The sequence below is a fragment of the Saccopteryx leptura genome, chromosome 2 (assembly GCF_036850995.1).
Source record: "Saccopteryx leptura isolate mSacLep1 chromosome 2, mSacLep1_pri_phased_curated, whole genome shotgun sequence".
Lineage (NCBI taxonomy): Eukaryota > Metazoa > Chordata > Mammalia > Chiroptera > Emballonuridae > Saccopteryx > Saccopteryx leptura.
Genome location: NC_089504.1, coordinates 136081523 through 136095044, shown reverse-complemented (window position 1 = coordinate 136095044; position 13522 = coordinate 136081523). Strand labels below are relative to the sequence as shown.

General features: G+C 39.0%; 1 protein-coding gene across 1 annotated transcript in view; it reads left to right on the top strand.

The window, feature by feature from the left end:
• Positions 1 to 13522, top strand: part of TMTC1 (transmembrane O-mannosyltransferase targeting cadherins 1) — a 285489-nt gene that overhangs the window by 254208 nt on the left and 17759 nt on the right. The window contains exon 14 of the mRNA XM_066368881.1: positions 9189 to 9291. Within this exon, the coding sequence (XP_066224978.1) occupies positions 9189 to 9291 (103 nt within the window). The remainder of the gene's footprint in view (positions 1 to 9188; positions 9292 to 13522) is intronic.

The following is a 13522-nucleotide window of genomic DNA, read 5'->3' as shown; positions in this document are numbered from 1 at the left end:
ATTTGGGGTGTGTATGTGTATGTTGTGTGAGTGAACTTTACCTTTCCTATGGATTTTTGAAAACAGTATTCTGTTTTAGAATTACTTCCTAATGATAGGTTACTAGAAGTAGAATCTGCATATCAAAGATCATCATGTTTCCTCAAGACACCTTACAGGTGTACCCTGGGATACATTACAAATTGCTTTCCAGAAGAGTGATACCAATATGCTCTGCCACAGGCGGGACTACCTTTACATCTTGAATGTTAGTGGAACATTTCCATGAAAACAGCCTAGGGACAGATGGCAGTGAGAGAGACCGGGGGTGCAAAGATAGATTTAGGACTTCAGATAAACGAAGCCGTATTACAAGTCAGTAATTTCTCTGAGGGGAAAATGGAGAGTGGTATAGAGGGGAAACCTTAAAGTATCTTTTAACTTTCTCATTTTACGGAGAAAAAGTGAGGTGCACAGAATGAAGAGCTGTGCAGAGTCGTACAGAGAACTGGTGTCAGGACCGGGACTAGAGCCTGGCCTCTTAGCTCTGCCCCCACTGCTCTCTGACTGTGTGGTGCTGGTGTCCTGGTATGGGACTGTGGTCATCAGCCACAGTTCATGAGGTTGAGTGTGCCAGGGGCAAGAAGGGAAAAGGGAAGTGACAGAGGAAACCCAGAGGGTGAGTTGTCATAGAAATTAGATACATCAAAGGGTCCAGAAGAAAGCTGATGCCCCTACGTATCTGTTGCAACAAAGAAAAAAACCAAGAATAAAAAAATAAACTCTTCGATTAGAAGCCAGGGTGGTCTCTGGCTTGTGGCTGTCTTCTGGTTCTCCGTTAGCATGCAGAACTGGCTGTCCCCCAGCTTCACAGATAGGATTATAAACATTTACAGACTCGCCATCATTTTTAACTAGCTTACTCTCACCATAGATTGTGTAGCTGGCAATACACCAGCAGTAAAGGAAATGAAATTAACATTGTTTATGACTCTAACCCACTGCAAATTATGGCTAGCCCCAAGTTTATAACCTACTGGAAAACTTTATTTAATTAATTTGATAACACTTGAAATACAGTATTTTCCTTTTGTGTATTTTGGGATGTTGACTTCATCTGATACAAAGATGAAAAGTAGAATAATAAAATATTAGTTAGAAATATAGATTAAGAGTAAGAGGTTTAGTGTCAATTTCTCTGCTTCTCAAAATGTCCCCTTTTGGGTAGAGTCAGCCATGTACAGCATTGCATGTGTGGCCAGGTCAACTTAACCTGGCCTCTACTTTAAGAATTCACTGATTTAATTTTTCAGCACACTTTTATTGGGCATGCAGCTACCACCAAGCATTAGAAATTATTGAAATGGCAAAATACAGAATGTAAAGTCATGGTGCACTTTTGACCGGTCACAGGAAAGCAACAAAAGATGATAGAAATGTGAAATCTGCACCAAATAAAAGGAAAACTCTCCCAGTTTCATACCTATTCAGTGCAGTTTGATGTGGGCTCACGCACAGATTTTTTAGGGTTCCTTAGGTAGCTATCCCATATAGCCTCTACAGACTCGTCACTGACTGATGGCCTACCAGAATGGGGTTTCTCCACCAAACTGCCGGTTTCCTTCAACTGCTTATCCCACCCAGTAATGTTATTCCTATGTGGTGGCGCTTCATTATAAACACACCGATATTCACGTTGCACTTTGGTCATGGATTCGAATTTAGCGAGCCACAGAACACACTGAACTTTCCTCTGTACCATCCACATCTTGACTGGCATGGCCGTGGACTGCTCCACTGTATACATGGTGTTACGTCATCATCTGCGCATGCGCACATGCTGCCACATCATCCTACAGAAACTGGGAGAGTTTTCCTTTTATTTGGTACAGATTTCACATTTCTATCATCTTTTGTTGCTTTCCTGTGACTGGTCAAAAGTGCACCATGACTTTACGAACACACTGTATAAGCCTTATCCTCATAAAACTTAGAGTCTAGAAAGTAAGGCTATCCCTAAAGAAGGATTTAAATTTTTGGCCTCCTTCCCAATATCTAACATGATTGTGACAAATGGGCACAAAGAAAGTACTAGTGCCAATATTAAGAAGAACTAACCGAATAAGGGAAAGGGGTAAATTGGTAGTGGGGACAGTAGCCAAAGAGTAACATATAATATGAAACCTAAAGAACTTACAGGTTTTAACTAGGAAAAAATGAAGGGGACAAGTTTTCTGAGCAGAAGGAATAGACCATGGGAGGGCTTTGGGTGGAGAACAGGAGAGGTGCCTCCCTCTCGTAGAAAGGAAGCCATGTGCTCAGAAATGCAGAGTATGAAGGAGAAATAGCATGAGAAGGAGCTGCAAGCCTGTGAACGTGGGGATGCTCTCTTCCCAGTCTCCTGACAGTGTTAGACCCCTGTGGGTGCTTACCCTTGTCGTACTTTCTTTTTAGCTTCTTTTTCCGGTTGGCATTTCCTCTTTAAAGTGTTTCTCTCACTGAAATTGATACAGGATGGTGGTGTTGATCAGAGTTTGCTAGACGATGAGAAAATTCAGGTTTAGCAATATCTAACATTTTCGTGGCATGAAGGATTGCCAAGTTAATTGATTCATTTAAATTGAATATGAAAGAGAATTAGATATCAAATATAGACAGCATGCTGCTCATAAATGTCCATATTGATGACTGATGGGTGAGAGAACTGTCATGTAAAAAAGAACAGCAAAGGAGAGGGTGAGAAAGCAGCATCCCGGCTTCTATACTAAATTGCTGTCTTGAAGAGTTTCTCAGAGATGTCATGGACATGAGTTTAAAACCTCCATTGGTCCTAAACTTCGCAGGTTTGTAATGGTAAATACAGTCACTTATTTTTATTTTTTTTTGTATTTTTCTGAAGCTGGAAACGGGGAGAGACAGTCAGACAGACTCCCGCATGCGCCCAACCCGGATCCACCCAGCACGCCCACCAGGGGGCGACACTCTGCCCACCAGGAGGCAATGCTCTGCCCCTCCGGGGCGTCCCTCTGTTGCGATCAGAGCCACCCACTCTAGTGCCTGGGGCAGTGGCCAAGGAGCCATCCCCAGCGCCCGGGCCATCTTTTGCTCCAATGGAGCCTCGGCTGTGGGAGGGGAAGAGAGAGACAGAGAGGAAGGAGAGGGAGAGGGGTGGAGAAGCAGATGGGCGCTTCTCCTGTGTGCCCTGGCCGGGAATCGAACCAGGGACCTCTTGCACGCCAGGCCGACGCTCTACCACTGTGCCAACCGGCCAGGGCTACAGTCACTTATTAGTCATAATAAAGTTACAACTTTTCTGACAGAGGGAGGATCTCTAGTGTAGTCTTTTCCATGTTCAATTTTGTAGATACAGTATATTTCTATCCTCAGATCTCTGTCCAAGATTTTAGCAATGTTTGATAAGTGTGTAGCAAAATTATAACAAGTGCTTCCCAGTGCTTTTCCTTCATATATTATGAAGTAACTAATGCTATGTGGTTTGCTAGGAAGTACACTGGGACTTGTTATCAGGAGACCTGGGCTTTAGGTACCTTTGGGTCATCAAATAAAAATGAACAGAATAAAGTCTTTTGGTTGATGGGGAGATACTTTGTTGCTCTGTGTGCTCGCATCATCCACTAGAGTGAAAGGTCTTCTCGAAAAGATGCATAACCTTCATGTCAGGGCACGAGGACAACTTTCTACCTCATCTCTGTAGCATGCCCTATAACTTCTATACCGTAAGCTCGTGTTGTTACAGGCCACTCACTAAGCCAGCTGTTCACAAAGTGTTTACAGGGGACTCCTGAGGTCCAAGAAGGTCTATGCAGCTTTCATAATAGTAGTAACAAGTAATTTGCCTTTTTTATTCTCATTCTCTCATGAGTATACAGTAGTTTTTAGAGGCTACGTGATGTCTCCATCATTATGAAAAGGCTATTAAAATATTATCTCTCTTTCCAACTGAACTGTGCGAGGTCAGGTTTTCTTCATATATGTCAACTACAAAACATGTAAAAACCGATTGAGCATAAGATAGATATGAGAATCTAGCTGTCTTCTATTAAGCTAGACATTCAGAAGATTAGCAAAGCATGTAAAATAATGTCACTATTCTGACTTTTTTTTTTGCTTTACAGAATATATTTTTTACAAAAATGTGTTATGTTTGAGTTTATACTCACTTTAAATTAACTAATAAATATTTTAAAATTTTCTTAGCTTCATTTCTATCTTGGCCAGTGCTTATAGTCCATATACAAAGCTCTTTGAGGGCCCGTGGTAATTTTTAAAATTCCAAATGTCCTAAAACCAAGACATTTGACAGTTACTACATTAAGCTCATGCCTGTTTGCTGCAACTTGAACTATTAGAATTGTTTTCCAAACAGATCAGTTTGTCCAAGAGAGTAATTAGAGACAAGGTTTCTTTTTCAGAAGGTCTACTTTTTACTCTTCCTCCCTTAAGGTAAAAAGCATACCATGTTGGGTAATGACAGCATGTACAAAGTGGAGGTGTCAAGTATGTTTTATCTCTCCCCTAAGGCCCATCTTATTTCCACCCCACTGAAAATGCTTCTGAGCCTTGCAGAGAAGCCCACGGCTACATGCTGCCCACTTGTAACCACCGCCCTTGAAGACGGATTTCACGCTGAGGCAGCAGCTGGTGGGGGACACCGGAGTACAGCAGACAGTATTTACTGTCAGAACCATTCTCTGGGTCTCAAGCATTTTAAATTGAAGTTCTTTAATAGCTATGTTCATTTCCCCTGGATCTTACAAATCAGTAGAGACTAGGAATACTCAAGCTTCGGTCTGGATACCTAACCAGAAGAGGTAAACAAAAGTGAGTGCATGAAATTGAACTTCAGGGGTTAAATATTTACTACTTTTTTTAAGATAAATGCATTATCCTTCCAGAGAAGTTACAATTTATTTTAAAGAAGCAGCTGGAAGGTATTTTTCTTCTGCAATATTTTTCTTTTTTCAATTTTTAAATAAATGGAGTCCATCATTCCTTGAGACTCACAGTCCAGTGAAAGGAAAAGAAAGACAGATATTGAAGCTACTTTCATAGAGACAGAGTCTTGAGACTGCCCTTGGGGGTTTCCAGGGGTATAGAGATGTGATTACTTACTTCTGACACACATGTGCCTGACCAGGCAGTGGCGCAGTGGATAGAGCGTCAGACTGGGGTGCAGAGGACCCAGGTTCGAGACCCTGAGGTCGCCAGCTTGAGCACGGGCTCATCTGGTTTGAGCAAAGCTCACCAGCTTGGACCCAAGGTCTCTGGCTAGAGCAAGGGGTTACTTGATCTGCTGAAGGCTCACAGTCAAGGCACATATGAGAAAGCAATCAATGAACAACTAAGGTGTCGCAACAAAAAACTAATGATTGATGCTTCTCATCTTGCTCTGTTTCTGTCTATCCCTCTCTCTGACTCTGTCTGTCTCTGTTAAAAAAAAAAAATTACTTGTGACACACATGCTCTTTTAAATCCCATTACTTCTTTGGGCTTTGAAGATTGAATTTCTAGTGGAAACCCAGCACATAAAGCCAAACACAATAAAAGTTTTAGGTGGAAAAGGTGGCGAGCTCCTTGCCTATTTTGGAGCAGCAAGGAAATGGGGAAAAAGTAAAATTAAATCAGGTAAAACAGTGCCTGCACTTGAAAATTGTTAACGGTTGTGGTAGACTTCAGCAAGTTAGAATGTGAAGACATCAGTTTTTTTTCTTTCAAGAAAAACACTTTTCGGCTCTCCCATAGTTTAGTTATAAGGATGTTTTTAAGCTCTCAGGTAGCCACGGAGTGTTTTCAGGTACCTCTTTGTGTTACACAGTTGTTAAAATTAATGATAACCCGCCTCCTTCTTGGGCGTGTGGATTATGACAGGTGTGAAGTATCCATCCAACCCCAAGTCAGGGTATTGCTTCTTGTTGCTTCCCAGGCACCTTGTGCTTTTCATCCATGCTGTCCCCATATATTTCGATGTCTCCTTCTTGTTTGAATCCCACGTAATTTTCTGTAAGGGCAGGATTGTGATGTCTCATTCACCCTTTTGTATCAACTATATACTTGGTACATGAATGATGCTCATAAAATATTTGTTGAGGGGATGATGGGTGGATATACAAAAATGTAATTGTTTCTTTTGATGCCTGAGACATCTTTGTTTATTTCCATAAATTATTTTATTCAGGGATTACCTGAATTATTTTTATTCAGGGATTCCCTGACTGTCCAGTGAAAGCCTAGATTCTTCTCTCTTCCTTAATAAATCTTGGGCAAGTCTGCTAAAAACTCTGTACCCATGTTTCTCTATTTGTTAAAAAATGGTAGTTAATTAGTCTATTAATATTCTTTCCAGCTCTAATATTCTTTTATTACCTATGGTAAAAATCTCATCTATTATATTTTAATAACTGTTTTTAATTGTTATTTTACCATGACTATGCTAGTATATTTTAAAGTGCCTTGTAAAAAGAATTATCTCATAAAAATAAAGATTTGGCATTAGTGTCAAACATTAACACTGCTCAGGAGGTAACACCAGAAACTGATTTTCAGAAACTAATCACCAGGTTTGGATTAGCGAGGGTATTCTTTCTCTGGTTGCCTCTAAGATACTACTTTTTGATCTCTGTATCACAGAGTGGTTAAGAAAGACTAAAAGAAAACACATTCAAGGTAGTTGATTATTTCTCATATACCATTACTAAAAGAGGTCTCATAGGAGAAGAACTCAAAACTGTTGGCTGAAATGCCCCTTGGACAGGCTCCTGCTGTTTTTTATGGCTACAGTAACCACTCTAGGCTATCTGAGCTCAGAGTATCAGTACTTACTCTTTCATATACCGCTCACTTTGGGTTGTATTTGTAAGTTCATTTGTCTTTGAGCTCCTTAGAGTTTTCTTTTTGTTTGTTTTATTTGTCTCTTTGTATCTGTCCCTCAGTGTTATAAGTAACACTAGTACTTCTGGTAGTAATAGTAAGGAAAATGGTTAACGTGACATTATATTTGCTGACTAAGCATTGTTCTAAGTGCTTCACATGTTTTAATCCATTTAATCTTCACGACAACCTTGTGAGAGGTACTCGTTATCCCTATTTTACAGTTGGGGACACAGAGGGAAAATAAGGTCACAAAGAAAGTAAATGGTGAGGCTTGGTTCCAATCCACATTGTCAAACACTGACAGTCCAGTTCTTAATCACTGTGTCACACATTTGAAAGCCATTGCAATACACATGTGCTGAATGAGTAACTAAATCGATATATATCAAATGGTGCTCTCTAACTGTTCATTTGATTGGCGTCTCATATATTTGGTGTTCTGCAAGTCTTCATTTAACACACATACATGCCCACTCACAGATTTCCTAGTTCTTTAGTAGATAATATCTCTATAAAATATTTCTTCTCTCTAGTAGATTTAAAGAAGATATTTTGAGATTTTTCATTCATCTTTAACTTGAGTTTGGAAATTGGAAATAATATATTTCTAGAAGCATGGATCTCCCGTTTTTGCTGGATCATGGATCTATAATTCAAATAAGGAAAATTTGCCAGATTCAAACCACTCTTTGTTCCCAAAATGGTACTGAATTGTGTGAATTCAAAAAGATGGCTTTGTTCAGTCTACGGAGGGTAAAGTGTTTTTACCTTTCTGGGTCAAAGTGGAGTTAGGCTTCTTGGCTTACTGTTTAGCACACTCAATACATTTTTATTCACAAGTTTAAGGTGTCATGTCTGATAAAATTGATGCTGTACCTTCCCTTGTTGTCTGGTTGAATGCTTAGTACCAGTAACATGTGATAAAATTATGGAAAATGTCCTTGCTCCAAGTACATTGAAGGAAAAGTTGCAACATCCTTGGTGCCAAATCATTTCTTTTCACCTGCCCTTCACAGCGATGCTGGGGAAGGATGAAACTGTTTTCTTGTGAGTCACTGTTACAACTTGGGTACCTTTAATTCATTATTAGCTATTACCTTTTATATTGTAAAGTATGTAGTGTGGTAATCTAAGGCAGTTGTGAAAAAAAAATGTACCTAAAAGCTAACTCAGAATTATAAAGCATGTTAAAGTAAATCTTTAGACAATAGAAGACTAGGGTATTTAGAAAATGCTGCATTGGAAAGGTAGTGATTGATTTGGACCTTGCCACAGAGGCAGGAGTGGGAGGCGTGCCTTTGAGGGGAGATATATTCCTGTTGGAGAGCACAGTTCAGAGATAGAAAGCACAGGTTGGAGAAACGAAGTGGCAAAGAGTTTGCTGGGCTATTGATGTATTTTAATAAAGAAAGGATAAGACAACCTGACCAGGCATTGGCACAGTGGATAGAGCATTGGCCTGGGATACTGAGGACCCAGATTCAAAACCCTGAGGTGGCCGGCTTGAGCACAGGTTTATTCAGCTTGAGCACAGACTCACCAGCTTGAGCTCACGGTCACCGACTTGAACGTGGGATTATAGACATGACCTCATGATCGCTGGCTTGAGCCCAAAGGTCACTGGCTTCAGTCCAAAATCACTGGCTTGAGCAAGGGGTCACTCACTCTGCTGTAGCCCCCCTCAGTCAAGGCACATATGAGAAAGCAATCAATGAACAACTAAGGTGCTGCAACGAAGAATTAATGTTTCTCATCTCTCTCTCTATCTGTGTGTCCCTGTCTCTCTCTCTCTCTGTAAAAAAAAAAAAAAAAATAGGATAAGACAAACCTTCCCCAAATCTGCATCAGCCTCACCACCACCCCTGTCCCACCCAGCTGTACAACAAATACTTTAGACCTCCCAGTCTCCCAGTCACATTGCCACCTAGGAAGTAATCCTATATGATGGATCAATCATCCATTTTCATCCAGAGTTACCTAGGTGGTGGCATCCCATTCAAACAACCATTTTGAGATTATTTCCAACTATTGAGCAAATCCTTCCAGTATGCGCTCTATAGTTGGAAATATCACTTCTCAGTAAACATCAGCCATTTGCCCTAAGGAACTAAATACAGATATGAATTGTAGGCATGTGAGCTGTTAGCACTGACTTTAGTTCAGACAGAGTACCTCGTGTTTGATCTCGACCTCGGTGCTTCTTGCATAACAGGGGCTCAGTAGATTACTTTCTGCTTTTCTTGCTTCTGCTACTCAGTTAATTGTTATTTCTTTAAACTTTGGTCATTTGTTGTTGTTGTTTTTATTCTCTTTTAAAGGAGAGGTTTAAGGAAGCTGAGAAAATATACCAGGCTGGAATAAAGAACTGTCCAGACAGCTCAGACTTACACAACAACTATGGAGTTTTCTTAGTTGATACTGGTAAGTGAAATGAGAGAGAACCTGTTCTGTTGAGATTAGATAACATTCTTTCTCAAGCAAAATGTTAGCCACCCAAATAATATGTTGGAAGTAAAACTCACTGGGCTTGGCAGGATGCTCACACCATTGACAGTCTCCTTGTGCTGTGGGGCTGTCATTTCTCTGAAGCTTCAGGCTCAGTTCAGTGAAATCTGCCCAGTTTTTATAATCATATATCTAGGGAAAACTCCCCAGGTGACAGGAAGTAGCCTTGATGATTTAATGAGTCTTCTTTGAGTGTCGTTTATACAAGTTTATAAATCTGTGATAATGAAGTTTTCCTCTACAATGATGTATAACTGCTCTGAATCTAGTTACTGGCAGATGGTAGATACTTTTCTGCAACTGATAAAAAAGCCTCCAGAATTGTTTTATTGTTTCTCATGTGATAATCATTACAGAAACTGTATTGTTGTAATTGATAGAGTATTCTTATATGACAATGCTGTATAAAATACCCTTACTCGTTCCCATTTAATGAAAAACTTTACTGAGCAGAGATTCTGTTTCCTTTATGACTTGTGCCCCATACACTGTTGGCTTGCTATGAACATTTGTAAAGAATAAAAAGTTATTTGAATTTAATGCAAAAGCACCACTTTGTTCTCACTGACATCACACTTCCTGCCCTGCAGTAAAATAGAATTTTAATTATTTTGTCAGTATGAAATACTTGAAAGGGTTTTTCTCCTTGAGGATACTGGAAGGCCTTCAGCTTTATAGAACATAAATTTACCTTGTGATACACCTAAGAAATGTCCCTTATTTTTGCATGTAAAATTGTTTTGTAGTGCCACCTGCTGGTTCATTAGCAACATAATAATAAATTCCATAACATAAAGATACAAACTGAGGAAGAGTCATCTTTGTAGGTCTGGCCTAGTCCTCTTTTTAACTCCAACAGCAAAAATCCCACTGCAACCTTTACTCCCTGTAAGTTTCACTGACAACACTATGTTCCTACCACTCCCTTTATATCTATATTTGTGTTTTCATACTGGTGAAATTCTCTCCATCACCAGTAATCTGGCAACTCCTACTTAAACTTGCATTCAAAAAAAAGGTGCACTTGAGAAGATGTCTATGCAGGTAATAAACATCCTATTCTATGTATTTAAACTTGAGACTCTTCAACAGTTCAGTCACTTAGACATAGTTTCACTAGGAAGCTTCTTTATAAATCTAATCAGATGAGAGAGATTTGATTCTAGTCCTAGCCTTTGCCCTCACTGGCCCAGAAATCTTTGTCAAGGCTTTTGATATCTTGGCACTTTAGAGTTTGTATCTGTAAGCAATAATTTTTCTTATTTGGTGAGATGAGGGGAGGCAGAGAGACATAATCCCTCATGTGCCCCAACCTGGATCTACCAAGCATACCCACTAGGGGGACAATGCTCTGCCCATCTGGGGCATTGCTTCGTTGTTCAACAACTGACCTCTTCTTTTTTTTTTTTTTTTTTTTTTTTTTTTAAATAAATTTTTATTAATGGTAATGGGATGACATTAATAAATCAGGGTACATATATTCAAAGAAAACATGTCTAGGTTATTTTGTCATTAAATTATGTTGCATACCCCTCGCCCAAAGTCAGATTGTCCTTCACCACCCTCTATCTAGTTCTCTGTGCCCCTCCCCCTCCCCCTAACTCTCCCCCTGTTCTCCCTCCCCCCACCCCTGGTAACCACCACACTCTTGTCCATGTCTCTTAGTCTCATTTTTATGTTCCACCAATGTATGGAATCATGTAGTTCTTGTTTTTTTCTGATTTACTTATTTCACTCCTTATAATGTTATCAAGATCCCACCATTTTGCTGTAAATGATCTGATGTCATCGTTTCTTATGGCTGAGTAGTATTCCATAGTGTATATGTGCCACATCTTCTTTATCCAGTCTTCTATTGAAGGGCTTTTTGGTTGTTTCCATGTCTTGGCCACTGTGAACAGTGCTGCAATGAACATGGGGCTACATGTGTCTTCACGTATCAATGTTTCTGAGGTTTTGGGGTATATACCCAGTAGAGGGATTGCTGGGTCATAAGGTAGTTCTATTTGCAGTTTTTTGAGGAACCACCATACTTTCCTCCATAATGGTTGTACTACTTTACAGTCCCACCAACAGTGAATGAGGGTTCCTTTTTCTCCACAGCCTCTCCAACATTTGCTATTACCCGTCTTGTTGATCATAGCTAATCTAACAGGGGTGAGGTGGTATCTCATTGTAGTTTTGATTTGCATTTCCCTAATAACTAATGAAGCTGAGCATTTTTTCATATATCTGTTGGCCATTTGTATCTCTTCCTGGGAGAAGTGTCTATTCATGTCTTCTTCCCATTTTTTTATTGGATTGTTTGTTTGTTTGTTGTTGAGTTTTATGAGTTCTTTGTAAATTTTGGAAATTAGGCCCTTATCTGAGCTGTTGTTTGAAAATATCATTTCCCATTTAGATGGCTGTCTGTTTATTTTTATATCAGTTTCTCTTGCTGAGCAAAAACTTTTTATTCTGATGTAGTCCCATTCATTTATCTTTGCCTTCACTTCTCTTGCCATTGGAGTCAAGTTCATAAAATGTTCTTTAAAAGCCAGGTCCATGAGTTTAGTACCTATGTCTTCTTCTATGTACTTTATTGTTTCAGGTCTTATATTTAGGTCTTTGATCCATTTTGAATTAATTTTAGTACACGGGGACAGGCTGTAGTCGAGTTTCATTCTTTTGCATGTGGCTTTCCAGTTTTCCCAACACCATTTGTTGAATAGGCTTTCTTTTCTCCATTGTGTGTTGTTGGCCCCTTTATCAAAGATTATTTGACCATATATATGTGGTTTTATTTCTGGGCTTTCTATTCTGTTCCATTGGTCTGAGTGTCTATTTTTCTGCCAATACCATGCTGTTTTGATTATTGTGGCCCTATAATATAGTTTAAAGTCAGGTATTGTAATGCCCCCAGCTTCATTCTTTTTCCTTAGGATTGTTTTGGCTATTCGGGGTTTTTTATAGTTCCATATAAATCTGATGATTTTTTGTTCCATTTCTTTAAAAAATCCCATAGGGATTTTGATGGGAATTGCATTAAATTTGTATATTGCTTTGGGTAATATGGCCATTTTGATTATATTTATTCTTCCTATCCAAGAACAAGGAATATTTTTCCATCTCATTGTATCTTTTTCGATTTCTCTTAACAATGCTTTGTAATTTTCATTATATAGGTCCTTTACATTCTTTGTTATGTTTATTCCTAGGTATTTTATTTTTTTTGTTGCAATCGTGAAGGGGATTATTTTTTTGAGTTCGTTTTCTAATATTTCATTGTTGGCATAGAGAAAGGCTATGGACTTCTGTATGTTAATTTTGTATCCTGCGACCTTACTGTATTGGTTTATTGTTTCTAATAATCTTTTTGTGGAGTCCTTCGGGTTTTCGATGTATAGGATCATATCATCAGCAAAAAGTGATACCTTTACTTCATCTTTTCCAATATGGATGCCTTTTATTTCTTTGTCTTGTCTGATTGCTCTGGCCAGAACTTCTAGCACCACATTAAATAAGAGTGGAGAGAGTGGACAACCCTGTCTTGTTCCTGATTTAAGGTAGAAAGTCCTCAGTTTTATGCCATTTAAAATGATGTTGGCTGATGGTTTATCATATATGGCCTTTATCATGTTGAGATATTTTCCTTCTATACCCATTTTGTTGAGAGTCTTAAACATAAAATTGTGTTGTATTTTATCAAAAGCCTTTTCTGCATCTATTGATAAGATCATATGGTTTTTGTTCTTTGTTTTGTTGATATGGTGTATTACGTTAACCGTTTTGCGTATGTTGAACCATCCTTGAGATTCTGGGATGAATCCCACTTGATCATGATGTATTATTTTTTTAATATGTTGTTGTATTCGGTTTGCCAGTATTTTGTTTAGAATTTTAGCATCTGTATTCATTAGAGATATTGGTCTGTAGTTTTCTTTCTTTGTGCCATCCTTGCCAGGTTTTGGTATGAGGGTTATGTTGGCCTCATAAAATGTGTTTGGAAGTATTGCTTCTTCTTCAATTTTTTGGAAGACTTTGAGTAGAATAGGAACCAAGTCTTCTTTGAATGTTTGATAGAATTCACTAGTATAACCGTCTGGGCCTGGACTTTTATTTTTGGGGAGGTTTTTAATAGTTTTTTCTATTTCCTCCCTGCTGATTG